We start from the raw sequence: 26,893 nt of genomic DNA on the forward strand, positions 1-26,893 counted from the left end.
CTTTCTTTTTTTCTAACTTTGAAGTTTATTTGTCAATTCCGAATCTACTATCGGCATCTTTAGGGGGCGTGGTCAAGCGTGATTTTTTTTTCTTCTGTTTTTTTTTATATCCGAACTATCGAGGTACATTTATTTCGCTGATACAATATCGGCATTGGAAATTAAGCTTGGATTCATGGATTGAACGGCAGCGAAATTGTATACGGAAGATGGCCGCCCCCTGCAATCATTGCAGTTTGCTACTTTGCAGAGCCTGATCCTCTGGAAAGACACTTTCTCGATCCTCGTCTGCTCCATTTTTACACCTGTTTGAATCAGGAATAGTGATCTAATCTGCTGATGCTGTTTTAAGATGTCAGATCTACAAACAAAGTACCAGAAATTGGCACAGGAGTTTGCCAAAGTAAGAGAAAATCCTTAATTAAACACTGTTAAAATGTAAATATTTTGATATTGTCAAGCTGCCCGGCCTTTTTTGTGTGTCTACCTCTGCCTACATGTACGTCTCGCCTTCGCCGCGCCCCTGGCACCGCCTTAGCCTTTCATGTGCACTCTAGACTATAATGCCACTGGCCAAGGCCAAGCTATCCGGGGTCATGCAGTCGTCAGATACTGAGATAGTACTCTAGATCTAGACTAGATTTACAAAATTGAATTTTGCAATTGCAATTAAAAAATCATTGGCGCTAATTCAGCACGTAGACCTCTAGACCGAATTTTCCGTCTCTTTCGTTCGTTAGCCTCTTATTGGGGTAGGGTCGGCTCTCTCTTTAGAGACGGAAGCCGTTTATACACATGTCCTTGCTAACGCCACGGCCAGTTCTGGTCGTAGCGTTTTGCCCCCAAAATCCCCCAAAATGTCATTTTACCTCGAGCATGTTATATTGTAAATTAGGCCTAGATCTAGGCTATAATAAATCAGTTCCACTTACCAACTTGACTGAAATAATCAGTTTAATAGTCCCTTTTTAGGAAATTATGGGTCAAAATCGGAATCCATTTTGAAAATCTTTTTCAACATGGATTCCAAAATCGGAATCCATTTTGAAAATCTTTTTCAACATGGATTCCGATTTTGACCCATAATTTCCTAAAAAGGGACTATTAAACTGATTATTTCAGTCAAGTTGGTAAGTGGAACTGATTTATTATAGCCTAGGCCTAATTTACAATATAACATGCTCGAGGTAAAATGACAATTTGGGGGATTTTGGGGGCAAAACGCTACGACCAGAACTGGCCGTGGCGTTAGCAAGGACATGTGTATAAACGGCTTCCGTCTCTAAAGAGAGAGCCGACCCTACCCCCAATAAGAGGCTAACGAACGAAAGAGACGGAAAATTCGGTCTAGTAGACCGAATTTTCCGTCTCTTTCGTTCGTTAGCCTCTTATTGGGGTAGGGTCGGCCGGCTCTCTCTTTAGAGACGGAAACCGTCTATACACATTCCCTTGATAACGCCACGGCCATTTCAGGTCGTAGCGTTTTGCCCCCAAAATCCCCCAAAATGTCATTTTACCTCGTGCATGTTATATTGTAAATTAGGCCTAGGCTATAATAAATCAGTTCCACTTACCAACTTGACTGAAATAATCAGTTAAATAGTCCCTTTTTAGGAATTTCTGGGTCAAAATCGAAATCCACGTTGAAAAAGATTTTCAAAATGGATTTCGATTTTGACCCATAATTTCCTAAAAAGGGACTATTAAACTGATTATTTCAGTCAAGTTGGTAAGTGGAACCGATGTATTATAGCCTAGGCCTTATTTACATGTGGATATGCACGAGGTAAAATGACATTTTGGGGGATTTTGGGGGCAAAACGCTACGACCTGAAATGGCCGTGGCGTTAGCAAGGACATGTGTATAAACGGCTTCCGTCTCTAAAGAGAGAGCCGACCCTACCCCAATAAGAGGCTAACGAACGAAAGAGACGGAAAATTCGGTCTAGTAGACCTCTAGAACTTTAACTCCGGGAAGCTCTGACGCCGATGCTGAAGGTGTCGGACTCGGAGCTTCGGGTGGTGCATTGAAAAACATTCTAACAGTGGTTGGGCGACATTATCTCAAAATAGGTAGATTACACTTTTGACTTACTAGGTTGCTCGACTCCTCTGGGCATCTATCCATCAACTTGAAATTATAATTTGAAGAAGTCTTCGATGGGAAAAGGGGGTGATTCTTCGTCCTACCCCGACGATTCTTCCATGTTGTTTCGTCGATTCAACTGGCGAAGAGAAAGTACGCATGCACGTGACAAAAGTAGGTGCCATGCGTGACAGCGTTTATTGGCCCTCGATGCGTGACTGTCACACACAATGTGTGACACTTGGTAGCTCTGTACTGTACACTTTCTTACAGGATTCACGGCAAACTGCTAGCTGCTGCACAATACAATTCATACCGTACTGACGGTGGGGTGCAGGCGTTAGCGACCTTAATGATGAATTGCTTAGATTAACTTAATGAAGATTTAAGATTACAATCACTAACTTCACGCATGTGTAATGGTATCACCAAACCTCAAATGGCATCCATTTGCCCCCATGAAGAGTTGTGTAAACAAGTGCATAAATAAATCAATAAGTACGAACTATCTCCTTCCCACACAATATGAACCCCAGTAACCACCTTTGCAGTTGGCTAGCATGCTCTTATTCCTAATAATGCAATTCAATTTGAAATCAGAAATAACATTAAAATTTAAATATGGACATTTTGTGTTAGATGATTTTGCGATCAAAATTACAATCATGTTGACTTCTGACATGGTTGTTGATGATGCTAGCAATCTAGCATTACTGGTAGTTGAATGTGCTCTACATATGTATGTAATGCACGCAGTGCAACACTGGGATGTTGTGATGCGGAATGTTCTTTGCACATAGTTCTTTGTAGGCCTTTTATTGAGTCACTATATATACACCTGCACAGCACCTACATCAGTACGAGAATACACCTGACGTTGGCCTGCACTTGTAGCGAAGAAGAAGAAGAAGAATGCGAAATTTTAGCATGCTAATTTTTTAAGGAGGTGAGAGGGCCATGAACGTTACTATTCCTTATCATAATAAGGTAAATAAGCATATTATATTAAATAAAAAAAACAATCAAATATCAAAATTAAGTATCGATAAGCTTAATTACAGATTATCTTTATTCTGTAACTTAATCAAAGAAAAGTGCATTTACAGTGCAATCATGAATCCTTCACACCCTTTAATCATAAGCTCTTTCTCTTTTTCAAGGAATACAGTACCATTATTATGGTATAACATACATGTATATCCAAACCAAGTTCGTTTACATTTTAATAAATAAGGGCTACTTGATTGTGAAAAAAATGATATTAGACCACTGTTGTCATATTTGTGTTATGAATTGGTTATCTCATTCTTCTTTCTTTGTAGGTCCGTGCTCAAAATCAGGTGCTGAAAAAAGCTGTCATTGAAGAGCAAGCTAAGCAGAATGATGCAAAGGTTAGTTCACTGTTATTCTGTACTATCCAGATTGTATTAAAGATAAAGACCAGTTATAGTCATGCGATCGCATTGTAAAAGGAACGTTGTGAAATCGATCAGAAAAGATTGATCATCTAGCATATAAGTATTGGTGTGTACTGCAAGGTTCTGGAATCATCAAAATGATAAGAAATGTGGCCCAGTCTTGGTAAAGTTACAAGCACTGTACACAGAAAGATGTATATGAGACTACACACACGTGTGCGACACATGCGTTATATCTATCAGGTCCAAATAGATATACTAATTTACCAAATATATCAATTAGTAGGCGGTTTCTCAGCAAAATTTGTATGGTCACGTATTAGTCGAAACATATTCTTTCACATGATTGGTAATAAGAGCTTCCATTTCATTTTTTGTGAAAGGGGCATTTCCAAAACTGGTCTTTACCTTTAAGACACTAATACTTCCATTCAATGATTGATGCATTGTAAGACAAATACCCTCTAGACAATGACCCTCAGGCCTCAGAAAATAACCCCCAACCCTACCCTAGACAACTCCCTCCTAGGTCATTAATCTCCCTGGTATTAAACTGCTCCCTGATTCAGTACCTCCAAGATGGTTGTCTGACAATAATTGAGGTTATTTTTTTAAAGAGGGTGAGATTTCCTTGAAGGTTGTTGTCTATTGAATAATTATCCAGGAGGTACATTGTGGAGCAGTCGACGTGATATGACATTTGGGTAATTAAGCTAATTGTGAAAGAAGAATTTTTCCTTCCTTACAATATTGAATATATAAGACTAAGCATGAATTCATAATGTTTAGATTACTTTACTAGCCTAGCCTAGCCTATACTGGACTCTATCCTTCCAAAGATGTATAACTAGATCTCAACCTTCCCTTTTAATGGAGCAATGTCAATACAGGTTGAGCTGTGTCTATCTGGTTTCTAGATCATTTGGGTGCAGTCAGATTATCTTACTTCTGTAATTATTTCAAAATATTATTTCATAAGAAATATTTCCCTTTTTCAACTCTCTCATTGGGAATGGTAGTCTTGCTGCTGTAACCTGTGTGAGAGATTGGCCTCCATTGCCATTTAAAGCGTATCTAATAGAAACTTTTATAAATGCTTTTTTTTGGTTTTACTATGATGTATAGGAGCAACTCAAAGTACGTGACCAGAAGATTCGTAAGTTTGAGCAGGAGCTTGACAGTTTGACCTTCCGTAACCAGCAGCTCACCAAGAGGGTCAACTTCCTGCAAGATGAACTGGATATACATGAATCAAAGGGGGGCAAGAAGAGCAAGGTAAAAATCATGAGATCTTGGGAGATCATAGTGTAATCTTGAGCTCTATGCCTTTCCTCAGCTGCTTTTACAGAGCTATTATAAACATATAGTCAAACCTACCTGAGTGATATCTGACATTGATGTAGGTTGTAGATCTCTCATATCTACTTTTAAAAAGTCTATTCATGACCAAGCAGCAGCATTTCAATGTGGGAAGATAACCCCTTATTTGATAAACTATTTTTTTCAAAGGCATTATTGTAAGTAGAGGGATATTAGAGCTGTATTATCATTACATTACCATTATAGAGCAAAACAAGTTCTTAATATTTTTAAGATTAGAAATTGATCTGAAAATATATTTTGTAGTCTCTGATATAAACATTCATGAGGAGTTATCATCTAAAAAAAACCAAGAATGTATATGCTATTTCATCCTAAGAACCCCATTGAAGAATTGTTAATTGATTCTGATTTGATTGTGATATGATTGACAGAACAAGGACATGGACAATGCAACTCATGTGAAGACATCACCCAATGTGATAGGAGAGGAACTGAGAGGAAAGATTCATGAAAATGAGACCCTCCACAAACAGGTAAATCACAGGTGTCCGGCTGGTGAAATCAAGTTTTGTTCAAATGTTCCACTTACATTCCATTTGCATAGAAAAGGCCGTGAGTTAACTACTCCCAGTGTCAATATATATTCATGCAATGGTGATATGTCAGGTTTGATAATTTTATTTTATGGAAATTTGTTTGAACATTCTGACTTAATGTAGGAAATGGTAAACATTGAAGAGTTTTATCTCTGCATTTTGTGGGAAGGAAAAACAGGATGTAATTTACAGTTCTGGTTGATATTGTAGCGATGTAATGTCCTTTGTATTCTATTCAAATTTCTGACTCTTCTTTTCCAAGGCATAAACTATGACAAAACCCAGATAAACTGAGCTTTTGATAGATTATCCTTTGACAAAGGGGGAAGTTTGATAAAGGAACACAATATTTCTAGTTTATTTTCCATCCCATTTCTCCCCAAACAGTATATTTATTATTGTATTCAAAACTATTATGTTTACATTTTCTTGTTTGAGTCTAATAGCAATTCTTGCTTCTGTTGAAAATGCAGCTGTATGACCTTTCAGAAGAACACCGGAAGATAGTGACAGAGCTAAGCAGCAAACTAGCTAATCTGGAGCGTGACAGTAGCCAGCATCACAGCGTGATAGAGGCCTCTGAGAAACAATTCAAGGAGACCCTAGAACGGCTCCAGCAGGAGAGAGCTAGGATGGAGGTACAGCTCCAGGCAAGGGACAAAGAGGTTGGTACTCCGTGGTAGTGATGGTCAGAAACAAGGAATAGAAGTGTTTTTGGGATGGTTGCAAGATCTGTTAAACCTGATCAGAGTAATTCAGCCATATCCCATAATACGAAATATCAATATTTATAGGGTATCAATTGTGTCTGTGTTATTGCTAGTTGTGTAGATGGGATTTTCATCTGATATCTGCAGGCCTGATAATTACCTATTTTTTTCTCTCCCCCCCCCCCTGATTTGTTTTCTTCCTGATTTTACCCCTATTTTCTTGATTTTTCCTTTTTTTTGTGCTAATTTTCAAATGGGGGGAATGTTGTTAGATGCCATTCCCCCCAAAATAATCCTTTTTAACTCAAGGGTGGGGGGGGGGTGGTTGAGGGAAATTTTTTATTTTATTTTTATTTTTATTTTTTTTAGTGCTTACTATCACCCCTGTATCTGTGATGATCCATCTTATCTTAAAGGTACGTGAGTCCCTGGGCAGGGCAGAGCAGTGTTCTGAGGAGCTGAGGAGAACTAAAGAAGAGCTTGGTAGCAAGTTGTCATGGGCGACCCGCATCATTCAAGACAAACTACCATTCAATGATGAAGGTAAGCATGAGTATTGCATCATGCTTTCAATCTGAAAGCAACATGATTCTAAGCTACTTGGACAAGATGTAATTCCCTTGTACAGTATTGGTAAGCCTCAGATAGCTATTAAATTTCATTTATCATCCACCTCAGTAACTTCAGAAAGTAATGATGATGATAGTGATGATGATGATGATGATGTGGAGGATGAGAATTTGTTTGTTTGTTTATATTTTCGAAATCCATATATACATACAAGTTTTTTAAAAACATACATACACAGAACATTTCATATGATAAGACAGTATGTAAATGTGTAAAGTATAGACAAATTATTTCGTTTAGTGCCTGGTTTAGGCTGGTTTCAACTTCTTCTTTTGTTTTACCAGGTACTGAGACAGTAGTATCGTCTGCATAATAGAAACTCATAACTATACAAGGGTTTTCTTAAACATCAGATGAACAATGTTTCTTATCTTAATATCAGAAAATAACACATTCAAAGGAATAACTAACCTCTTTGCCTCCTTATTCTGCTTCTTTGACATTAAAACATCTGAGGATGCGATAAGTTAGAGAAGATTCTCCACATCAACTATAGCTTCTTAGTTTCCAGCTACCACCTTCTAGCATGCCTACGTAGTCTATGTACAAGTGCCCTGCTATATCAGGCAAAGGGTAATACACACAAACACATACAGCACTTATCTGTAGTACTGTGTAGTGTACTTGAAGGACACTGTGTGTGTGTGTGTAATTGGGTTTTTACAGACGTGTATCAATCAGATATGATTATTTACGCCTGGGGACCGACTTTTAACGTCACCATCCGAAAGACGTGACTCAGTTTCGAACCTGCGTCCTCGGCTAACTATCATTGTTAGCTGGATTACAGGCGTACGCCACAACGCCACAACGACTGTTGTTGTTGTTGTTTTAATTTATAGGCGTTTTTCATTCAGAAGTGAATATTTACGCCTCTTCTCTCAGGATTTTTATTCCTTTAAAATTAGATTTACTTTTTTTGATATATAGATTTGGATAAATTGGATTTTTAAAAGCTAAACTTTTATTTAATGATGAAGAATTCAGTGGCTGGCGAGCAAAAGGCTTACAATGTCATGCCTAGTCTTGTTTCAAGACAAAAGTTACAAATTGTGAATCTGTTTCAACTTTCAACTAAATTCAAATGAACATTCACTACAATAAGACTTCACATTTTGAATTTGGAGGTCTAAACCAATTACAAAACAAAAGGGGTTTACATTTCATCAATTCAATGAATAAAATGATAACTTCTAAATCTATAATAGAGTCGTGCAACACCTGCTTATAAGTAAGACTTTCGTGGACATAAATTGCAACTCCACCTCCTTGCCTGTATTGTGAATACTATGGTCCAATTTCGTTTCATTGAGAGAAAAAAGTTGAATAAAATTTTCCCTCAAATTTTTAAAAATAGGCTTTTGACATTCAATTGCGCATAATTAAAACCATTTTATTAGACTGACTACCTTTTCCTATATTCAAATGATTTATTACTACCGGTATACTTCTTTTTTTGTTTTTGAGTTTTTACTGTACCTTCATTTTGTATCACCACATCATAAAAGGGCAACTGTTCCATCGTACCTTTTTATCATTCCCATCCACAAAACTCTTCTAACATATTATCATACCGTTCATTTGACACACTGCAACATAATATGTGTACCCATTGACTACCTACACAAAACACATGGAAATTTCCTAACCATCCTTTCGAAAAAAGAAAAAAATATCTTCTATATTAATTAGATAAAATCACAACATAGAAACAAATAAATTACAACCAAAACAAAACAATAATCAAGTAAATATAATAACAATAATGTTGATGTAAGTCCGTCTAGATCGTATATCGATTGGAAGAGTTCCTGGCTTCTTCTATTGATGATACTAGTTTTTTAATGTTCTTTCCCGTGCTGGATGTGAGCACGACAAATATGCGCCCATCCTGCAACCATGCCGCTGTGACATTCAAAGACCATCTGGTTTGTTTGAGAATCTCGTAATTCAAGTATTTGTTTTGCGCCAACTCCACATGACTAATGTTTCGAGGCGCAATGGAGAAGAAAAACTACAAGTACAAAAAATACAAACAAAATAAAAGAGAACAATGTGAACAAAATCTACTGGAAAGCTGCTTTAAACAAATGAGTTTTGAGGGCATTTTTAAAGCAATCTACACTTGAAATATAACAAATATCTTTTGGAAGGTGTGACAGTGTCCAGAATGTTACATAGCTGAGTGTTGTAGTTGTCAACGGCACTGTCAATGTCAGTGTTCAATAAGAATGACATAAATGCGTGACGCATATTGGTAGCAAATCCAATCGTGTCTATCTCTTTGATATTTCGCACAACCTTATAACTGCTATTATTCTGATGAGGTTTCTGAAGGTGAACCTGTATTTTTCAGTCGGTGTCGAGATTTCAGTATAAATTGATAATGATCAATCTGCTGCAGTTGTCTTGTCTGCGACCGGACTCGGACACCTTGGATGCCCATGAATGATGATGGTGATGATATAGATGAAGATGATTATGATGATGAAGACGATGATGATGATGATGATGATTATAATCATTAATTTAAATTGTAAATTGCTAATCCTGGCCAACAATGCAGAACTTTGATGACCAAATATGGGGAATTGTTAATTTGAACACACTCTGTGAAACAGATATTCCCTTGGTTTGATTTTGTTGTTTTGTTGATTAAATGTCATAATAGTCAGTGGAAAGAAAACAAGGCACCAATGACAGGTATTTAGAGGATTTTGCATTAATCTCCTTAGGTTTATATGGACTAATTTTTGGAACTGAAAATTTGTCTGTCTTCATCTGTTAATTTTGATTTGCACTTTGATTTTATATTGACAGAACTTCCTGAGTTGAGCAGATTGAATGTACCAGCACATGACAAGAAACATCAGGTAAATGGAATTCATGTTCAGAACCTATGTTCCCGAAATCATATCTTTTGGCAATTCTTCTAAATTTAGTTATGTGGGTAAAATCTGACAATATTCATGTATGCTATGAAATAATTTGTGGGTTAATAATGTAAGTTTTGTTATTGGAGAGGAAAAGAATGTAACCATCGTATTTTTTTGCTCTCCTTGAGTGGCAGCCACCGACGTCAGTTTCACTTTAAGTTTCGGGTTCTGTTTTCAGACTTTGTCACATCTCATAACAAACATATTATTATCAACAACAAAAATAAAAAAACACTGATGTAGAGATCGTTTTGCATAAATATAAACACAGTGTAGTACATTGAGAAAATTATAAAATCCCATGAAGTTGATGTTAAAGGAACTACTATACAATTATGGATAAATGATTTGTATGTCTTTGAAGAAAGTTTTTCAGTTGTATCTGTTCCATTTGTCCTTATAGCATCGGAGTATGGAAGTGATGGGTCAAGCATCAACACTAGTTAAAGAGCTGTGTGCCGGATTATCTAACTTTCATACATACACAGAGCAGAGATCTAAGATCTTTCCCATTGACTCAGGAACTGGTATGCCCATCAGCCAAGTCAATCAGAAGGTGAGTTAACCATTGATCTAGATACTACGCTAGATTGGATATGGTGTCATGATTGAATATGAAGACAGAGGTGGCCATCTTTGAACTGCCAAACACAATGCTTTCTCTGTACAAAGGTTCATATACAGCTTACATGAAAACCAGATCATTTATCTGTGCAGTGTGTGTCTTTCAATGGATTTGGTAGTCCCAACAACTATTGGACTGCACTCCCCATAGTATGACTACACATCCAGATAGTATAAAGATCTGTGAGTACAATTCATCTAGTGATATGTTGCCACCATCTAGCTGTCACTTGTCGATTCTTATTCAGTGTCAATTATTGGTCTTTTTGGTAAATATCATTCCTCATTTCATTGATAAATATATTGTTGTAAATGTTAGAATCATTATTATAATCCAAATAACTGAATAATCCCATTTTTCCCCTTTTCATTTGATAGTTCTGTAGCCATCTTCATGAGAATGCTTCATATCTAAGACCATTAGAGCAGTCGTTTGCTGCTTTTAATGAAAGCACTCGGGATGATGCTCTTACAACATTGGTAAGTAAAGTGGAAGTATTGTTTTATTCTTCAATATCTGCTGGAATTAGGAAAAGGCCTCTTAAATAATGCTCAGCATCCCGGAAAATATATACATTTTGTGAATATTAAAGCAGATTCAAGATGCAAGATTGTCATGGAAAAATACCCCCAAAAATTGATTTTTGAACAATTGAAGATGCATACATGTAATAAATAAATAAATACATACAAAATAATTACATTTTAACATAATTACAATCATGAATCATCATGATACCCATCGTCTTTGTATTAAACCAAAAATTTGTAGGCGAAATCTTAAAACAAGTAAAGTAAGCTAGGTTGGTTGAGATTCCCCCTATGCATTGTCAATTATTTGTAGTACTGTTTTGATCATGTGTATGTACAAAAGATGGAAAAAAAGGTTTATCTATTCTTTGTCATGTTCACAACTTTCACAGCTGCATCTTGAAATATTCCATGCCATACATTGTGAAAGTTTATCACAAATATCCATTAAAAGGTATAAGTAATTCTGAAATTTTCTTATTGAATCAACATTCCTTGCATGATTTTGATGTTGTCTTCATTACGACCATACTCAATACATTTTTCAGGAAACAGCGACTGGACTTCAGGATGTTGCTGCTAAATTCAGTAAATATGTTGCCTACCTCCAGAAGCTTTTACCCTACCAACTCCTTAGGTAAGAAGGATATTTTATGTCTTTTTAGATTGTAAAATGTTTTGAGTTATGCTTTGGCAATATATGCTTGGGGCTGTATTTTTTATGGCATTATATTTTTGGGTTGTCCATATGTCCGGTTCTCTTGATCGCATTATCTCAAGAACCGATTGATGGATTGCCGCCAAACTTGGCTCATGTATGTATCTTGCAGAGCCAATGACAACCATTATGTTTTTTTCTCAAAATTACCGTAGTACATTTTTTTCTTCATAAAATGTTCTTTTTATAAATAATAATTACTATTATTATTATTATTTATTTAGCCTTTTGTGCACATACCGCTCGTCAACCAAATGCCCTAAAATGATGATCACTACTTCAATAGAGATTTATGGAGAGTACAAATTTACAAATAGTTTTTTTTTTAAAGAAAGAAAAAGAAACTGTAAGGTGTAAATATTCTCAAAAAGAATTAAATGCCGATAATACCCCCAAAACTACAACAAGAAACTACCTACTTGTAAATAGACTATAGGTCCTAATATGGAAATATCAGCATGAGGAATGGACATTTCGGCATTGGAAGTGTTTAGCACGTGGTTAGTAAGTTTTGTTTTAATGAATTCCTTTTTTTTTGCCTTCATGGTTCCTGTTTTTGGTTGCACAAGGTTTATTCCTTTGAAAAGTCTTTAAAAATAGCAGATTGAATGTTATGATATGGCCAGGAAACATATTGATTCTTATCTATTCTGGCAATATAAGGAGAAATTTAAGTCTATCTTATGTCTACCTTTATTGTCAATCACATACTACCCTGCATTTTCTTGTATGGATGAGCTTTCAAAGTATTGATTTTACAAGGATGGAGCCTGATTTCCTAGAGATTGGTAGAGATGAATCTTCTAAATTCCTTTAACGAAAAGGTTGATGATATATCTGAATAGGTTGAATCTTATGGATCGTTGAAGTATTGATTTTACGAGGATGGAGCATTATTGTTAGGAGATTGCTAGAGATGAAACTTTTAAAATTCCCTTATCACATGCTTTATTCATTGCATATTGGCCAGGCCTGCTTTTGACATTCAAAAGAATACTTGTTTTATATTATTTGACGAAAAAAGGAAATGTGGTATCATAAACTTTTTATGTACATGAATCACTGTACTTATTTAAATGTAAGTGCAGACCACCTTTCTTCTTATTTTGCGGGCGCTTTCTCATTAACTATTGCCCTTCATCCTGGTAACGGGCAATTGTTTGTTTCTTTACGAGCATGGTTAAAGTCACAACTCCAATTTCGACCAATCAGATGACTAGATTTATTCAACATACTAAAGAGAGGTATATAATTGTCATTTTTAAAAAAATGATTCCATGGAATATCTTGATAACTGCAGTTAGGTTTAAAATCTGTTACTACATGTACCTGTCTTGTTATTCATTATCACTAACATAATGTTTTGGTACACTGTTTTTGTTAAATTTTAAGATATTTGTTTCATCACTTTGGTAAAATATTGAGTGTACTTAAGTTGTGACACTGTGTAAGTCAAAACAAAAAAGGCAACTTGAAAGTCATGGCTGTAATTTGTTAAAATGAAACTATACAGAATATTGTATAAAGTATAAATAAAATGGTTGTAAGTGAGAATTAAGTGACCATCTAGATATTGAATATTATGATAACTCTCAAAATTCCAACAATAATATACAAGGTAATATTCCATTTACCATACAGTATGATAACATTCCATTTATCAGTCCACCTCATATTAACAATAACGAAAAAACATTTTCAGTTTACACATCTTCACTTGAATAAGAGAGATAGAGTATTATATCTCCTGATTAGTGAATCCAAAATTTCAGTAAGTCAAAATTATACAACTCAGCGATAATCATGTTTTATACTTGAAATCTCGGAGTCTGTGGTAAACAATGTTTTACCAGAGTTGCTAGAATACTATGGTTTAGCAGCTGTTGAGCACCATTTTGTAGCAAGCTCAAAACATTCAATCAGAAATAACTGAGAAGTTGCGGGCTATACGATTCGAGCTCAAGAATATAGTTTGTCATGTTTGTTAGCAATCCTTACCATAACACCTGATTAAATTATGTTTTGAACATACTGAATTCAAACTGAAAGTATATTTAAATATAATCCCTTTACTTAGAAGATAAATAACGCAGGCGCACATAGACAGACACCTTTTTAATACGTCACTACAATCTCTTCTAAGGAAGAAGTTTATATTACGACTGAATGATAAAAATATACTAGTTAAATATGATTGATTTTCAGTAAGATGAGAACAAAAAGGAAATAATACCAAATTTCACAAGTTGCTTTTTTAGCTTCTTAGACTGTTTGGTCCTGCAGGTAGAGTTCAAAATTATTATATGCTTCATTTAAAATCCAACAATAAGACTTGCCCTCTCATTATACAAAATATGATAAAGGTTTGTGCCACGGGGCAACGGGGCACAGGGTTTGGTCTTACACAGTGCAATACTTGAGCTTCATGATAAAGGAGGTTAAAAACATGAGGGGGACATTTGATATTGTGTCCCCCACCCTTGAAACAAAAATGGGTGGGGGGGGGGGAGGGATGTCCCCCTGTCTACCCCATGATTGACGCCCATGGCCGGAGGGTTAGAGTTAGGGTTTACTCATACATTTTTCAAAAGGAAAAGAATATGATTTCCTTCTTCAAAATGGTCAAATATATTGATACCAAGATATGTGCCTGCCGTGTCCACATGTCATTGGCCAGGTTTGTTCATGTACATGTATATACCACCCAAAAGAACTTAGATTCATGAAAAGTAGTAGGAAAAAATACATTTATATGTTGAATATGGTATCACCAATCAACATACCGGTACAGTATTATACAAGCATTGAAGACAGGACAAATTGGTAATATATACAGTATATTGGTACATTAATTTCTTCCTGTTTTACAACCACAATTATTTAATTGCATTTCTTTCTAATTACATGGTGGTGATTGTGTGTTTACCAGTAGTTTACTCACAATGAATGATCCTAATGAAATTTCAATTTAATAGCATTAATCTACAAATTTACTGTTAGCTAGAAATATTTTAATTTTATACAATTGTACAAGTATTCCCACATTACTCTTTAGTGACATTTTGTTCATTATTGCAATAAGTGAATAGCCTGCAACAGGTATTTTTGAAGCGTTGATATACAAACAAGTAGACAAAAACATTGATGATGTTATTGATGTACTTGGCTTGGTAGAAGAAATAGACGATATACAGGTGGTTGTCAGGGAAGGTCCTAAGGATTTGAGTAAACGGAACCTGATCAAGCACAATGCTAGGAAACCAGAAGAGAAAAAATATAACTGTAATGATGATGACCACTTGAGTAGTCTTATGATCAGTCTGGTGTCTTTTAGACTTCTTTGATGATTGCTCCGTCTTATCATGGGCTGGCCTAGAGTGGGATCTTGTGTCACAAGGGACTTCGTTTTGCAGAGAGCCATGTCGTCCTTGCTTGGAGGTCCCATTGGACTCTGCGGCATTTGAAAATATAGCATCGGAATTAGAAATGGCAGCACTTACTGATATGACACTCTCTGTTGTAGGGGATGTAACATGTGCATTTAACATTTTCTTGCGAATAATTTGGTGAGCACGGATGAACTTATAAATGATGAGGTATAAAACAGTTGTAGCTATGGCAGAAACACAGAATACAATGGCTTGGGACCTGGCATATACCTCACGTCCCAATGGTATGTTGCCATACACGTCGCACCCATATGACCCTTCATTTATCTTCACTGAAGTTGTAATGAAGAAGAACGGGACATGAAGACCGACTGCAAGAAGTGTGCAACCGATGGAGATCAAGATGGCCGCTCGCCATCCGATTCGTCGTTCAAATGGCTTACAGACAGCTTGGTAGCGGTAAACAGCATTTGAGATCGTGAGAAACAATCCGGCATAGAGTGCAGACCTTCCTCCGATGATTTCCACAAAACATGCCCATGGGTGTTCGTTGTGAAAGAAGACCATTGGGATCTTCATGCTGCTGATGATACAGGCAATGAGATCAACAATGGCAAGTGCAGTAAAGGTAACATCAGTAGCATTCTTGATACCTTGTCTAACAAAGACAAATATGATTGTTATGTTGCCAGGAATACCAAGAGCAGCAGCCAAACAACCAACTGCCATGCGGATGATTTCCATTCCACTAAACATTTTGACTGATGATAGCAAAGTATGATTTAAAGAACTTGATATGAGGTGAAAAAGTTTAAACGGATGTATTTTAGCAATATCTAAAGATCATATCTCAAGATGATATCTTAAGTACTTTGATGATGCTGTTAACACTGCCAATGCTGCTACAGAAATGAAAGGATTAATGAACCCAACATGTTATTTATACACTAACAAGTCACGTAAGGTAGGGTTAATAGCGCAAAATTCAGAATTCCTTTGAAAATTCTTTTGAACTAGCAGATTAAATATTATGATATGGCCAGAAAAACTTATTGATTCTTATTTATTCTGGCAACATGAGCAGAAATTTCAGTCCATCTTCTGTCTACCTTTCTTGTCAATCACATATACTACCCCTGTACCCCACGTTTTCTTGTATGGATGAATTTTCAAAAGTATTGATTTTACAAGGATGGAGCCTGATTGCTTAGAGATGCACCTTTTACAATTCCTTTTACTTAAAGGTTAATGATTATACAGTGTATGTTGAATCTTATGAAACGTTAAAGTATTGATTTTAAAAGGGTGGAGCCTATTTCCTAGAGATTGGTAGAGATGAACCTTCTAAATTCCTTTTACAAAAAAGTTAATGATGTATCTGAATAGGTTGAATTTTTATGGATCATGGATTGTTGTAGTATTGATTTTTACAAGGATGGAGCTTTATTGTTTGGGGTTTGGTAGAGATGAAGCTTTTTAAATTCCTTTTCCAAATGACTTATTCATTGCATATTGCCCAGACCTGCTTTTGACATTCAAAAGAATACTTGTACTGTATATCATTTGAGGAAATAAGGAAACAGGGTAACATCAATTGTGTATGTACATGAATCACTTTAATTATTTTCATGTAAGTGCCAACCATTGTCTTTTCATCCAAATTCCTTGGGGGGGGGGGGGGCCCAAACCACAAATTTACCTTCTGTTTGAGTAAAAAAATAAATATATATTTTTTAGTGCTAACAACCCCCCCTCCCCCCCCCCCCATAAGCAAAAACAACGGTCTGCACGATTTTCAAATTTCTGCAACCCCCCTCCCCCCCCCCCCCCCCCCATTGGAAAATCCTGGATCTGGCTGCTGGCGCTTTTTGGGGGGATTCGGCAGACAATGCAGTGCGCATCCGGGTTCTGAAAAAGCAGGCATACGGTACACTAGCTTTTAGCCAAAACAAGGTAACCACCTTTGACCATTTTTATCAGTGTTTTCTCCTGAACCCTTTCACAGTAGCCGTTTCTTTGGGTCACACCGATAAAAAGAGAATTTCGCCTATTACTCTTCTCTTCATCGGCTATTCTATCGGCTGTACCATTCATAGTGGCCGTTTCATAGGATGTGTCCGGATGCATCCAATGAAAATCAGGCCATTATGAAAGGGGTATTAGGGATAGTATGTACCATCATAGGAAGACGATCTGATTAGATTGGGGGATATGTAGATCACTAGCCAAAGGTGACAAGGGTCAATCTCTGAAATTACAGGTATTAGCCTTGTTTTTGCAATATCTCAAGAACTACTGGAGGTGTGAAAGTCAAACTTGAAGACAATTTGTATCACCATAGGAAGATGATCTGATTAGTTTTTTGTAGTACCTAGGTCAAAGGTCATAGTCATTGGTTGACATGTAATTATAGGCTTTTTGTTTTCATCATGATATTTCAAGAATAATTCCATCCATTTCCTGAACTGATATTAGGGCGGAGGCATATATAGGAAAAGCAGTTACATTTGTCTTGTTTCAAAATATAGTGTTGCAGTTTGGTTTTATGTTAGGTTCAGGGTTAAGGTTGGTTACATGTATAACATTTTCTTCCAGGGTTGAATTGAAGAATTTGAATAGAGTGGAATAATGACAGCAGCTAGAGCAATTGTCACCAGAGCATGTGTTGAAATATATATAGCTTTAAAACCTGATGGAAAGCTATCAGGAATGAAAAGAGTCTTTTTTGTTGATATCACTGTATCACACACAATCACAAAAAGTTGACAAATAACCCACAGCATTATTTATGTGCTTAATTTCAGGCAACCAAATTGAATATTGGCGACCAAGATATTAAAGAGAAATCTTGAAAAAAATTGGTGCTTGACATGCAAGCCCAATAACTAAAGTGTTGAGACTTGTTGACTCTTAACTACCTTTCCTTTCCTTTTCCTTTTCCTTTTCCTTTTTTTCCCCCTTTTTTTCTTCTTCCTTTTTCTGTTCTTTCTTCGTCATGTAATTTGTTACGTCTTCTTGTTTACAGTCATTACGTGTTTTAATAAATGTTCTCTGTTGGCCACTATTCTTCTTTCATTGATTATGTATTCAATATTTTGTTCACACTCATTATTACCTGAGGGGTCCACAATTTACAAGCTTTGCTTTTCAGTGGACCTCTCCATTTCCTCAAAATATAAATGCAATTAAAATTTTAAATTCATTTTTTTGTCTTCCTAAAATGTATAAATTATTATTAAGATTTGTTTATTACCAATGTAACTATGTTTTGTATACATTTTACATTGTATTTGTTATTATGTATTGTATTTTGTTGGAAATGAAAAAATAAAAATGAAATGAACTACATGCATATTTTCTGTAGTATCATATGGCTGAGACTTAAAGATCATGTATTTTTTAAAACTTTTCAGCATCGAAGAAGAATGTCATTTGTCAACATGCTCCCAGACGTTAGAATCCCGTAACATGGAGCTTCACGCCTCTCTACAACGAATGTCCTCTGTCTTCACCACGGTGGAGAGTTACGTCAGCCTCCTTGCCTCTGCTAGTACCACGTCCTGTGAGTGTCCTCAGGCAAACTTCAAAACCATCTATGAGAAGCTTGCTGAGAGTTTTACAAACCTGTATGAAGTCATGAAAGGTATGGAGGAAACATGGTTGAAACAAGGTGCAGAATAGGTTATAAGTATATAATAGGCACATCCCCAACTTGGAAATAGGATACCTGATACTCACCAATTGGTTCTTCAGTCTTATATATAAATGTCTATGATAATGGTAAACAGTAGATATTTTGTTATCAAGGACGGTAACTTGGTATACAAGTTTGAAACAAGTCAATTTGTTTACTGGAACTGCAAATTTATTCTTTTTAATTTTCCGTAAAATTAACTTAGGGTATACTTTATAACTCAAACTTAAAAAAATGAAATCAGAGCAAAGAAAAAAAATTAGAAGTAGGTTTGAAGATAGATACTACATTTTACTTTATAAAAAGAACACTTAAGAATGTATTTTTCAAAATGATGTCATTTTTCTTTCACCTACAGATTTATCAAAGAACTATAACTTCAAGGTGTCGTTAGAGCATCAGCTACCAATAGCATCTCAGAAGCTCAAGACAACAGATGAATGTGTTGTTTCATCCCTCATATCATTAGTAACGTGTACAGGAAAGGTAAAACTAATTTCTCTTTCTTTACAAAGTAGTCCATGTTTTTTCTATTGTGGTTTGTCATTATATTGCTAATTTTAGGAGCCTTGAGTTCAACAGTTTTGTGGGGTCTTTGCAACTCCTTTGGTGACATCAGCCAAGGGCTCCCCACCAAGAAACATTTGTCATTCACATTCCACTTGTTGATTCGTAGGTCACTTGTTATAAAATATAAATTTGTCATCTTCATCTCATTTCATCAAACTTTAACGACGACAGTATGCTTAGTTTTTGTGACTTGAAAAAGTTTTTAATTCCTGAACAATACCACAAAAAAATCTTTGAGGGGATTCAAAGTGCTGATCCATTCTCTGAAAGTGATTTCATATCTATATTACCGTATGTACTACTACTATGGTGCAAACATATATATTTGATAATTTGGCATGCAGTGAGGGAAGTGTTATTTCCATTAGTTCAGGTAATAGAAAATGGGATACAATTGGATAAACATGGTCAATGGTTGCTTTCTTTCTTACTTGAAAGAAAGATTTACAGCCATAAACACATAGGTACTTGTTCATAGAATCAGTCAGTTCAGGCTGATTGAACCTTTAAGCCATTGGATGGGAAGATGCAATAAATCTAGGAAAAGAAACAAATTTACGTTTAAATTATAAATATTTTGTAGTTTCTATTTTGTGTGCTATGGTATGATGTCGCCATATTGATTACGAATGTCTTCTTTTGTACATGTAACTCTGATTGAATTTACTTTTCTTTTCCCTTGAAATAGATCTCAAACTTCATGAAGACCAACCTAGATTTCTTCACTCGTCCAGTAGGTTATGGAAACAGTATGGGATCTTCTGTAGGAGGACAGAGCACATCACCATGTGTACCATTACTACGACAGAGAGCAGTAGCTTTTATGGCTGCGTTGACTAAGGTAAGTAAGAGACATACAGGATTTGGATCTGCACATCCTACAAACTATGAATTCCTTTGCCATTGTATAAGTGTACTATTTAACATGTTCAAATAATAATGTATTGTATTGTATTGTATTTATTAAACTTCATTGATGTACATCAATATTCTGTTTATAAACATATAATCACTTTACAATGTAATGTTACAATCAATATTCTGTTTGGGAACATATACAACATATAAGTCAATTTACAATGTAATGTAACATATCAATATTCTTTAAACATATATACCGCATAAATCAATTTACAATGCAGTGTTTAATGAAAGTAGGTGATTCTGACATAATTCTACTTATGAGTGCTTATATAAACATTTGAATGTAATGATTCACCTGTCGTTATAACACAGAAATTCTTTTTCCATTGGTTTAAAGCTCCTCATAAGTGTTGGGAGCCCTACAATGTGAAAGAGGATGTCATTTAAGACACATTTCTTCAAGGATTTTCAAAACAAATTTTTGGGGGAAATCTTTGCAGAAATGTGCCTTAAATGACATCCTCTTTCACATTATGATACAATTTTAGTTAAATTTTGTTATACATTTTTGGCAAATTTAGGGCTCCCAACACTTTAGAGGGACTTTTGATACTAACTTAGCATAGTAGAATAATAAAGGCAAATCAATTACCATGTTATGAAAAGAGGAATACACCTCTTGACTTACTTGTCATATCTTTTTGGCAAATACACTTGAATAAAGTAGCTTTATAATTAGCTACAAGTTTCATTTTTCAAATAGTTAACTAAATTGTTTATTTGGTTTTCTGGTTATCTTGCAATTGATAACAGTTTTATTGATTATGCTTAATAACCTGAAAAAGTACATATATTTCTGTAAGCAAACTGAAGTATCTAAAACTTTTTTTTACAGAAGCCTTGTTATTAGATATTGTAATTATTATTATAGTTGTTGTCTAGTATGATTTAAATTAGCTTGTCATTTTTGTGAACATGCTTCTGTTTGATTTTCTGATTTCAGCCATGCCCCGAAACAGTGCCGTATTCGACTGCCGTCCAGAACCAAAGGATCCTGCTGAGCTCAACGGAGAGCAAGGAGGGTCTTGCTCAACAGGTGGCCTCCTCCAGCTCCAGGATAGCTAGACTGGAGCAGGAGAAGGAGCATTGGGTCCTGGAGGCTCAGCTCATGCAGATCAAATATGATAGAGAGATGCAGGTATGTCATCAACCAGTCAAGGGACGGACGGATTTCATGTTCTCCCACAGCCGTTGCCACGTATCGTCTGATAAGAATCATAAGAGTCTTGTCAAAAATTTAAATAATATATAAGGTATATAAGGCATCACATTCACTTGAAATCAAATGCTCAAGTTGCACTACCATATGAATCGCAAGAAAGCACATAACCCAAAAGTACAACATGGATAAGCCAAAACTTAACAAACAAAAACGTAAACCCAAAAGGATTTTAGATTAGTTTTGAACACTTGAACTCATCTGCTATTTCTGATCTATTTAATCTTGTGTGCCCTGCTATGCTTTCTTGAAAATTGATATTTTTCTCCCTAAAAAAAATTAAATTACAAAGGGAGCTAGCTATAAATTGTGTTTTATATTAATCTGAGGACAGAAAGGTGCTGAGGTGGTAAATTTTAAAATTTAAAAGTTTTATTGATGCTTTTCTGGTTCAGTTTCCAGAGAACAAAATTTCCAAAATTAGCTTAACCCCCTTGATGCTCAGGGGATGGTACAAAGTATTGATAGTGATAGTGGTGATTATTTTACCTGACAGCTAAGAAAGCAATAAATGCTTGTTAGTAAGCAACCCGAAGACCGACAGCTTAAGGTCCTCTCTGAGGGACCTGGTAATGAGGATTAATGCCTTACCAAAGGGCACTAGCGCATCGACTTGGTTTCGAACCAGGGTCACCGGATAACGAGACCACTGCTCTACCGACTGAGCTATCGCGCCTCCTCAAAAGTGGATATTAATGTTTTGAGGGTTTCTCTTTTGATGTTGATCCAGAGCTAGTTAGGTTGTGTTACCGGTAATCAAATACCAGTAAAGATGTCTTTGCTAGAAACAAGTAATTTAGGGAAAAATAATTTAGAACAGCTGCTCTGTATCTACACTTCAAATGCAAATCTATGCAAAGAATTCATGTTGCTTTTTTTTACCATATTCAATACAATGTTAGACAGCATTTATTTACACTATTCAAAAGGTAAACTTTGCTATTCTGTAGAAAAAAAATTACACTTTGCATTTAAAAGGCATTCTATTTTAATAGCTAATTTCAAAATAAGGAATTCAATTCTTAGCTCTTTCTCTAAAAATCCTGCACCTGTATCTCCATGTATTTCTACTCTCGATATAAAATTGTTTACCTAATTTGTATCGTTTGGTAAAAGCAACATAATGTTCAGTCTTAAAAGTGCTGTTTATTCAAACTTTGGGGACTGTATATTAGAATCAGTGCAATGTGTTTGGAGCATCAACAAAGACAACTTCTCTTTAACACTTGAAATTTAAAACCATAAGATGTTTGTTTGTGTGCAATTAAGCCATATTTTTATTTTCTTCACACAGTTACAGATTCATTAAGAATATAGCCACTTTCACTTGTCCTAATTGTTCCTTTGATATTACTTACCGTTATATTGTAACCTGTAGTAGTCAGATTGCATGCACAGGCTGTAGTCTTATGCACCCAATCCCCTTTTTTGTCAAAGCATGTACATCTAAAAATTGTGTGTTTGACACCTCAACATGACAAAAAGACAGCACAAAGATTGTGATTTTAAAAGCTGTAATATTTTTAGTTGTTTTTTCCCCATTCCATGTCTCTGTGTTTATCATTTTATCATATAATTTCTTACGCAGCAATTAAAGTTTAAGTTTAATGCATCTCAGCTCTTTTTACCCTTGCTTTGGGGATATAAATAATTATGGGGATGTTTGATGTGAATAAACCATGACCCTCCAAACACTGGCACTTAATAGTGATATTTAGAAAAGATAGGCAGTTGATTTCTCTTCATTTAGTTAAAAACAAACTAATAGCAAGCCTGCAAATATGATGTAGTTTAATCAAATCAAATATTTGAGCACATTATCCTTGCTTCCTTTCCTTAGCAAAAAGAAGAAAATAGTGAGGTAAGATATGCATGTGGAATGTGATCCCTTTGTACATTGCACACTATGCCTGATGCTTCTATTGATATTGTAATTCATAATGCAATCTATTATGGCTGTGTTGTATATTCTTAATCACAGTATCCTCTAATCCTATAACTTGATTTTACGAATGGGTTTTGTGTACTAACATTTTGCGCTCTTGATTTTTACCCCTAGCATTCCTGTATTAATTGTATTTTTTATTCAATTCATTGGCTGTATTTGATGTTTGGCTGTCTTAAGGATACTTGACTGGCTTTGATATTTGAGTGCACCTTAACTGTTAACACCTTGCCTCCTACACATCCATATCTGGATATCTGTTTAGCTATATTTCAATCACTTGTTGTCCCCCTGTTTTGGCTTCTCTGCTTTTCCTTTTTATTTTCTCTTCTTTTCTCTCTGTATACTTCTTACCTCTTTGTATCCCTCTCTCATTTGTATTTTTTTTCTCTTTCTGTTCCATTCTGTATTGGTTTGTCCATTTGTCCTCAAATCTACATATTTAATTCTACATCTAGCTCCTTCTCCACCTCTCTCTCTCTCTCTTTCTCTCTCTTTCTCTTTCTCTCTCTCTTTCTCTCTCTCTTTCTCCCTCTCTCTCTCTCTCTCTCTCTCTCTCTTGCTCTTGCTTTTTCTCCCCTTAATTTTCTCATTATTTTTCTATTTCCACCCCTTTCCTCTCTTCATCATACCTCTATTTATGTTTGAATCTATACTGTATTTTATCAATTTGATTGGTATTCCCTGTTATATCTTTTGTTTGCTCCTTGTATCTTTGTATGCTGCATTTCCTTGAGAATCAGTACTGTAACTGCATTATATCACTTATTGTTTTGCAGTAGCCGCATCAAAGACTTGTAATAACATCCCCTTTTCCTTAAGGGAAATTACCTGTCTTGCCACCTTCAAAATATCCCTTGAAACTTACCTTTTCCCCCAGTGATCTATGTGATCTACTTCCTGTGAGACCAACATTTGTATCCTCTTTTCATTATTTGTATTTGTAAGCGCTATGGTACTTATTGTTTTAGCGCTCCTAAATGTTCTATATTATTATTATTCTGGATTGGATTAGATTTGAAACATACCGAAACACTAAGTACGTTATAGAGACATGAGATGAAACCAGTAGCATCTTTTACATTTTTTTTGTGCATTAAATATAACAGCTGTTTGACATAATGGGTACATAATGCTATACACTATATTCTACATTCAAGGCAGAAGGTTAATATTAAGTTTCTTCCACTTTTAAAACAAATTCAAAATAATGGGTAACAATCTTTACAGACTTTACAAAAATTAAGGTGATTTTTGTTTTGTGTACTCCAAACCAACAATTTTGAGTTGTCTGAGATTGGTTGGATATCACGTTTATGCCAAATGCATCAAATTATGTAATATTTCATGTATTTAATAAGAGTAGTTTTTTTTTTCCATGGAAAGTGTATATAAAAGCATTACTTTGGTATGGATTCATATGCAACGAGACTGTGTTTGTGAGAGGAATAGTTGGAGAATGTATAGAGGCATTAATTCCAGTTGATGCCTGTGTTTTTCTGATAAGTTTCTGTTGATGTATATCATGTTAGTTTATTTGGTATGGTAAAGTCAGAAGGAGGGAGAAGAATGTCATGAAATAGATTTGAATGTTGTATTGTACTTGCAACTGAATTTGAATAAGATCTACATCACAAGTTCCAAGCTATTTTCAACATCACATATTACCTCGCCGCACTGGAAGATTTTTTAATGGTGATTTGAGGATTAGAGATTAAGTTTTCTTCTTATAACCTGTGCTTCCGCATTTAAATTTCACACTTAGTGTAAGTTATTTTTTACACATTTATGATAGGAATAGGAGGGTCATTTTGCAATAGGACTGTTTAAACTGTAGCTACGTTGTTAGTGATATTTAAGATAAACTTGAGTTCTGGTAAAAACAGAATCAAAAGAAACTTACACTGAATGTTCAAGATTACAAATAAATGTCATTTGCCAAACAATTTTGGTAGAAAATGTATAATGGCTGAGTAATGAAGAAAGATAAGGAAATCAAAGTGTCGGGCCCCCGACACCATTTGTATAGTCCCATATATATCTTTCTGTGTACAGTGCTTGTTACTTTACCAAGACTGGGCCAAATTTATTATGATTTTGATGACTCCAGAACCTTGCAGTACACACCAATACTTACATGCTACATGATCAACTTTTACTGATCCATTCCACACCTTTTCTTTCACTATGCAATCGTATGACCAGAACTCACCTTTATCTTTAACGCTTGATGTCTTTCCTCCTGTCCTCATCTTTTTGTCATCATTATTCATTAATCTTATCTCCTTTTCCATCTTTTGTGTAATCAGAAATCTGCCGAACTTGAGAGTGTCCTGAAGGGTCAAGGAGGGGTCACAATCAAGCAGTCCCCATCTCAAGATAAAATACCGCCCTCAACCCCTGCTTCCAAACATGATGACATTGCCCAAGATACTTCCATGGTAGGTACAGCTAAAGAAGTGTTTCTGTCCTTATGTACATATCATTGTAAGTCCTTATTGCTCCTTACCCGATTAAATCAGCCCTTATCTTTCATATTACATGTTTTACATACTAAACAAACTTCTAATGGAAGATTTTCATTACCAAACTGCTTATAATTCTCATAAAAATATGGGTAAATATATCTTTATGGTAATCTGAAGTCATAAAAAATACTGCCAGTATTGTATTTCTAGAGTAGTGGGGACTTCCAGAAACTAAACGATTTACAATAGTTTTTAAGTAATATTAAAAATCTAAATGCTTTACCAAATTACACATCTTGTTTTATTTCCAAAATGAAATTTTGAAATCATGAAATTTGTACTTACATTTGTATCAAAGAAAAATATTAATAATTTATCTAAATATTAGTTAATTATTATTATAATGAAATGACTCTTTTTTATTCTTTTTCTGTCATCATAAAGCTTGGAACTGCTGATAAATTAGCGATGGACTTTGGAGGCAGTGATGAGACATCACGGGAGAATATGATCAAGAGCCATTATACATCTAGACTATTAGAACTGAGAACCCATCAGCAGATATGTGATAGTAAAGGAGTTAACTTCAGTGCCGAGGTATGTCATTAATGGATGTGTGTGTGTGTATGTGTATGAATTAGGGTTGATATCTCATTTACATGAATGATTAGGAATAAAAACATGTGCTTATAGATAAGCATCCAGTGGACCTATAGATGTAAGTCCTATCCAATGGGCTTGGTAAGTAAAGATTGAAGCTCTACCTGAAGGGTTTCTAACCTTTGACCTTTCAAGACTTTTCCACTTTGCCATTGTACGTTTTTCTGCTTGTGAGGTGTACTGTTCAAAAGTGGGTGTGTTTGTAACTCAAATTGCTGTTATGGCAGGATGCTGCATATATGTAATACAAGATTCAAGAGATATTATCAATGTGAATAATAGAACTTTTGACACTGATTATCTTAGACCCAGTAAAAGAAAATAGACAGAGCAGTGAGTGATTTTGCTCTCAAAAGCTCCAAAAGACATTTCCTAAAGGAACTCCAGAAACCAGAAAATGATCTTTTTTTTTACCTTGACTGCTTAGACTATTGAAGGCGGACAGACACTTA

General features: G+C 35.3%; 1 protein-coding gene across 2 annotated transcripts; it reads left to right on the forward strand.

The window, feature by feature from the left end:
- Positions 1-174: 174 nt before the first annotated feature.
- On the forward strand, positions 175-26,893 carry LOC590237 (protein phosphatase 1 regulatory subunit 21). Of its 2 annotated transcripts, XM_030998963.1 has the most exons (17): positions 175-403; positions 3,409-3,477; positions 4,630-4,779; positions 5,259-5,360; positions 5,897-6,088; positions 6,550-6,676; positions 9,584-9,636; positions 10,103-10,255; positions 10,702-10,803; positions 11,403-11,491; positions 18,375-18,604; positions 19,014-19,141; positions 19,914-20,066; positions 21,093-21,287; positions 23,209-23,229; positions 25,623-25,754; positions 26,226-26,893. In XM_030998963.1, the coding sequence occupies exons 1-17, from the start codon at positions 353-355 to the stop codon at positions 26,388-26,390; spliced, it is 2,112 nt and encodes a 703-aa protein (XP_030854823.1). In that variant the 5' UTR covers positions 175-352; the 3' UTR covers positions 26,391-26,893. The 2 variants fall into 2 exon arrangements, with proteins under 2 accessions (XP_030854823.1, XP_030854824.1); XM_030998964.1 differs by lacking the exon at positions 23,209-23,229.

The sequence above is a fragment of the Strongylocentrotus purpuratus genome, unplaced genomic scaffold, assembly GCF_000002235.5.
Source record: "Strongylocentrotus purpuratus isolate Spur 01 unplaced genomic scaffold, Spur_5.0 spur5_scaffold_5, whole genome shotgun sequence".
NCBI classification, from domain to species: Eukaryota; Metazoa; Echinodermata; class Echinoidea; order Camarodonta; family Strongylocentrotidae; genus Strongylocentrotus; species Strongylocentrotus purpuratus.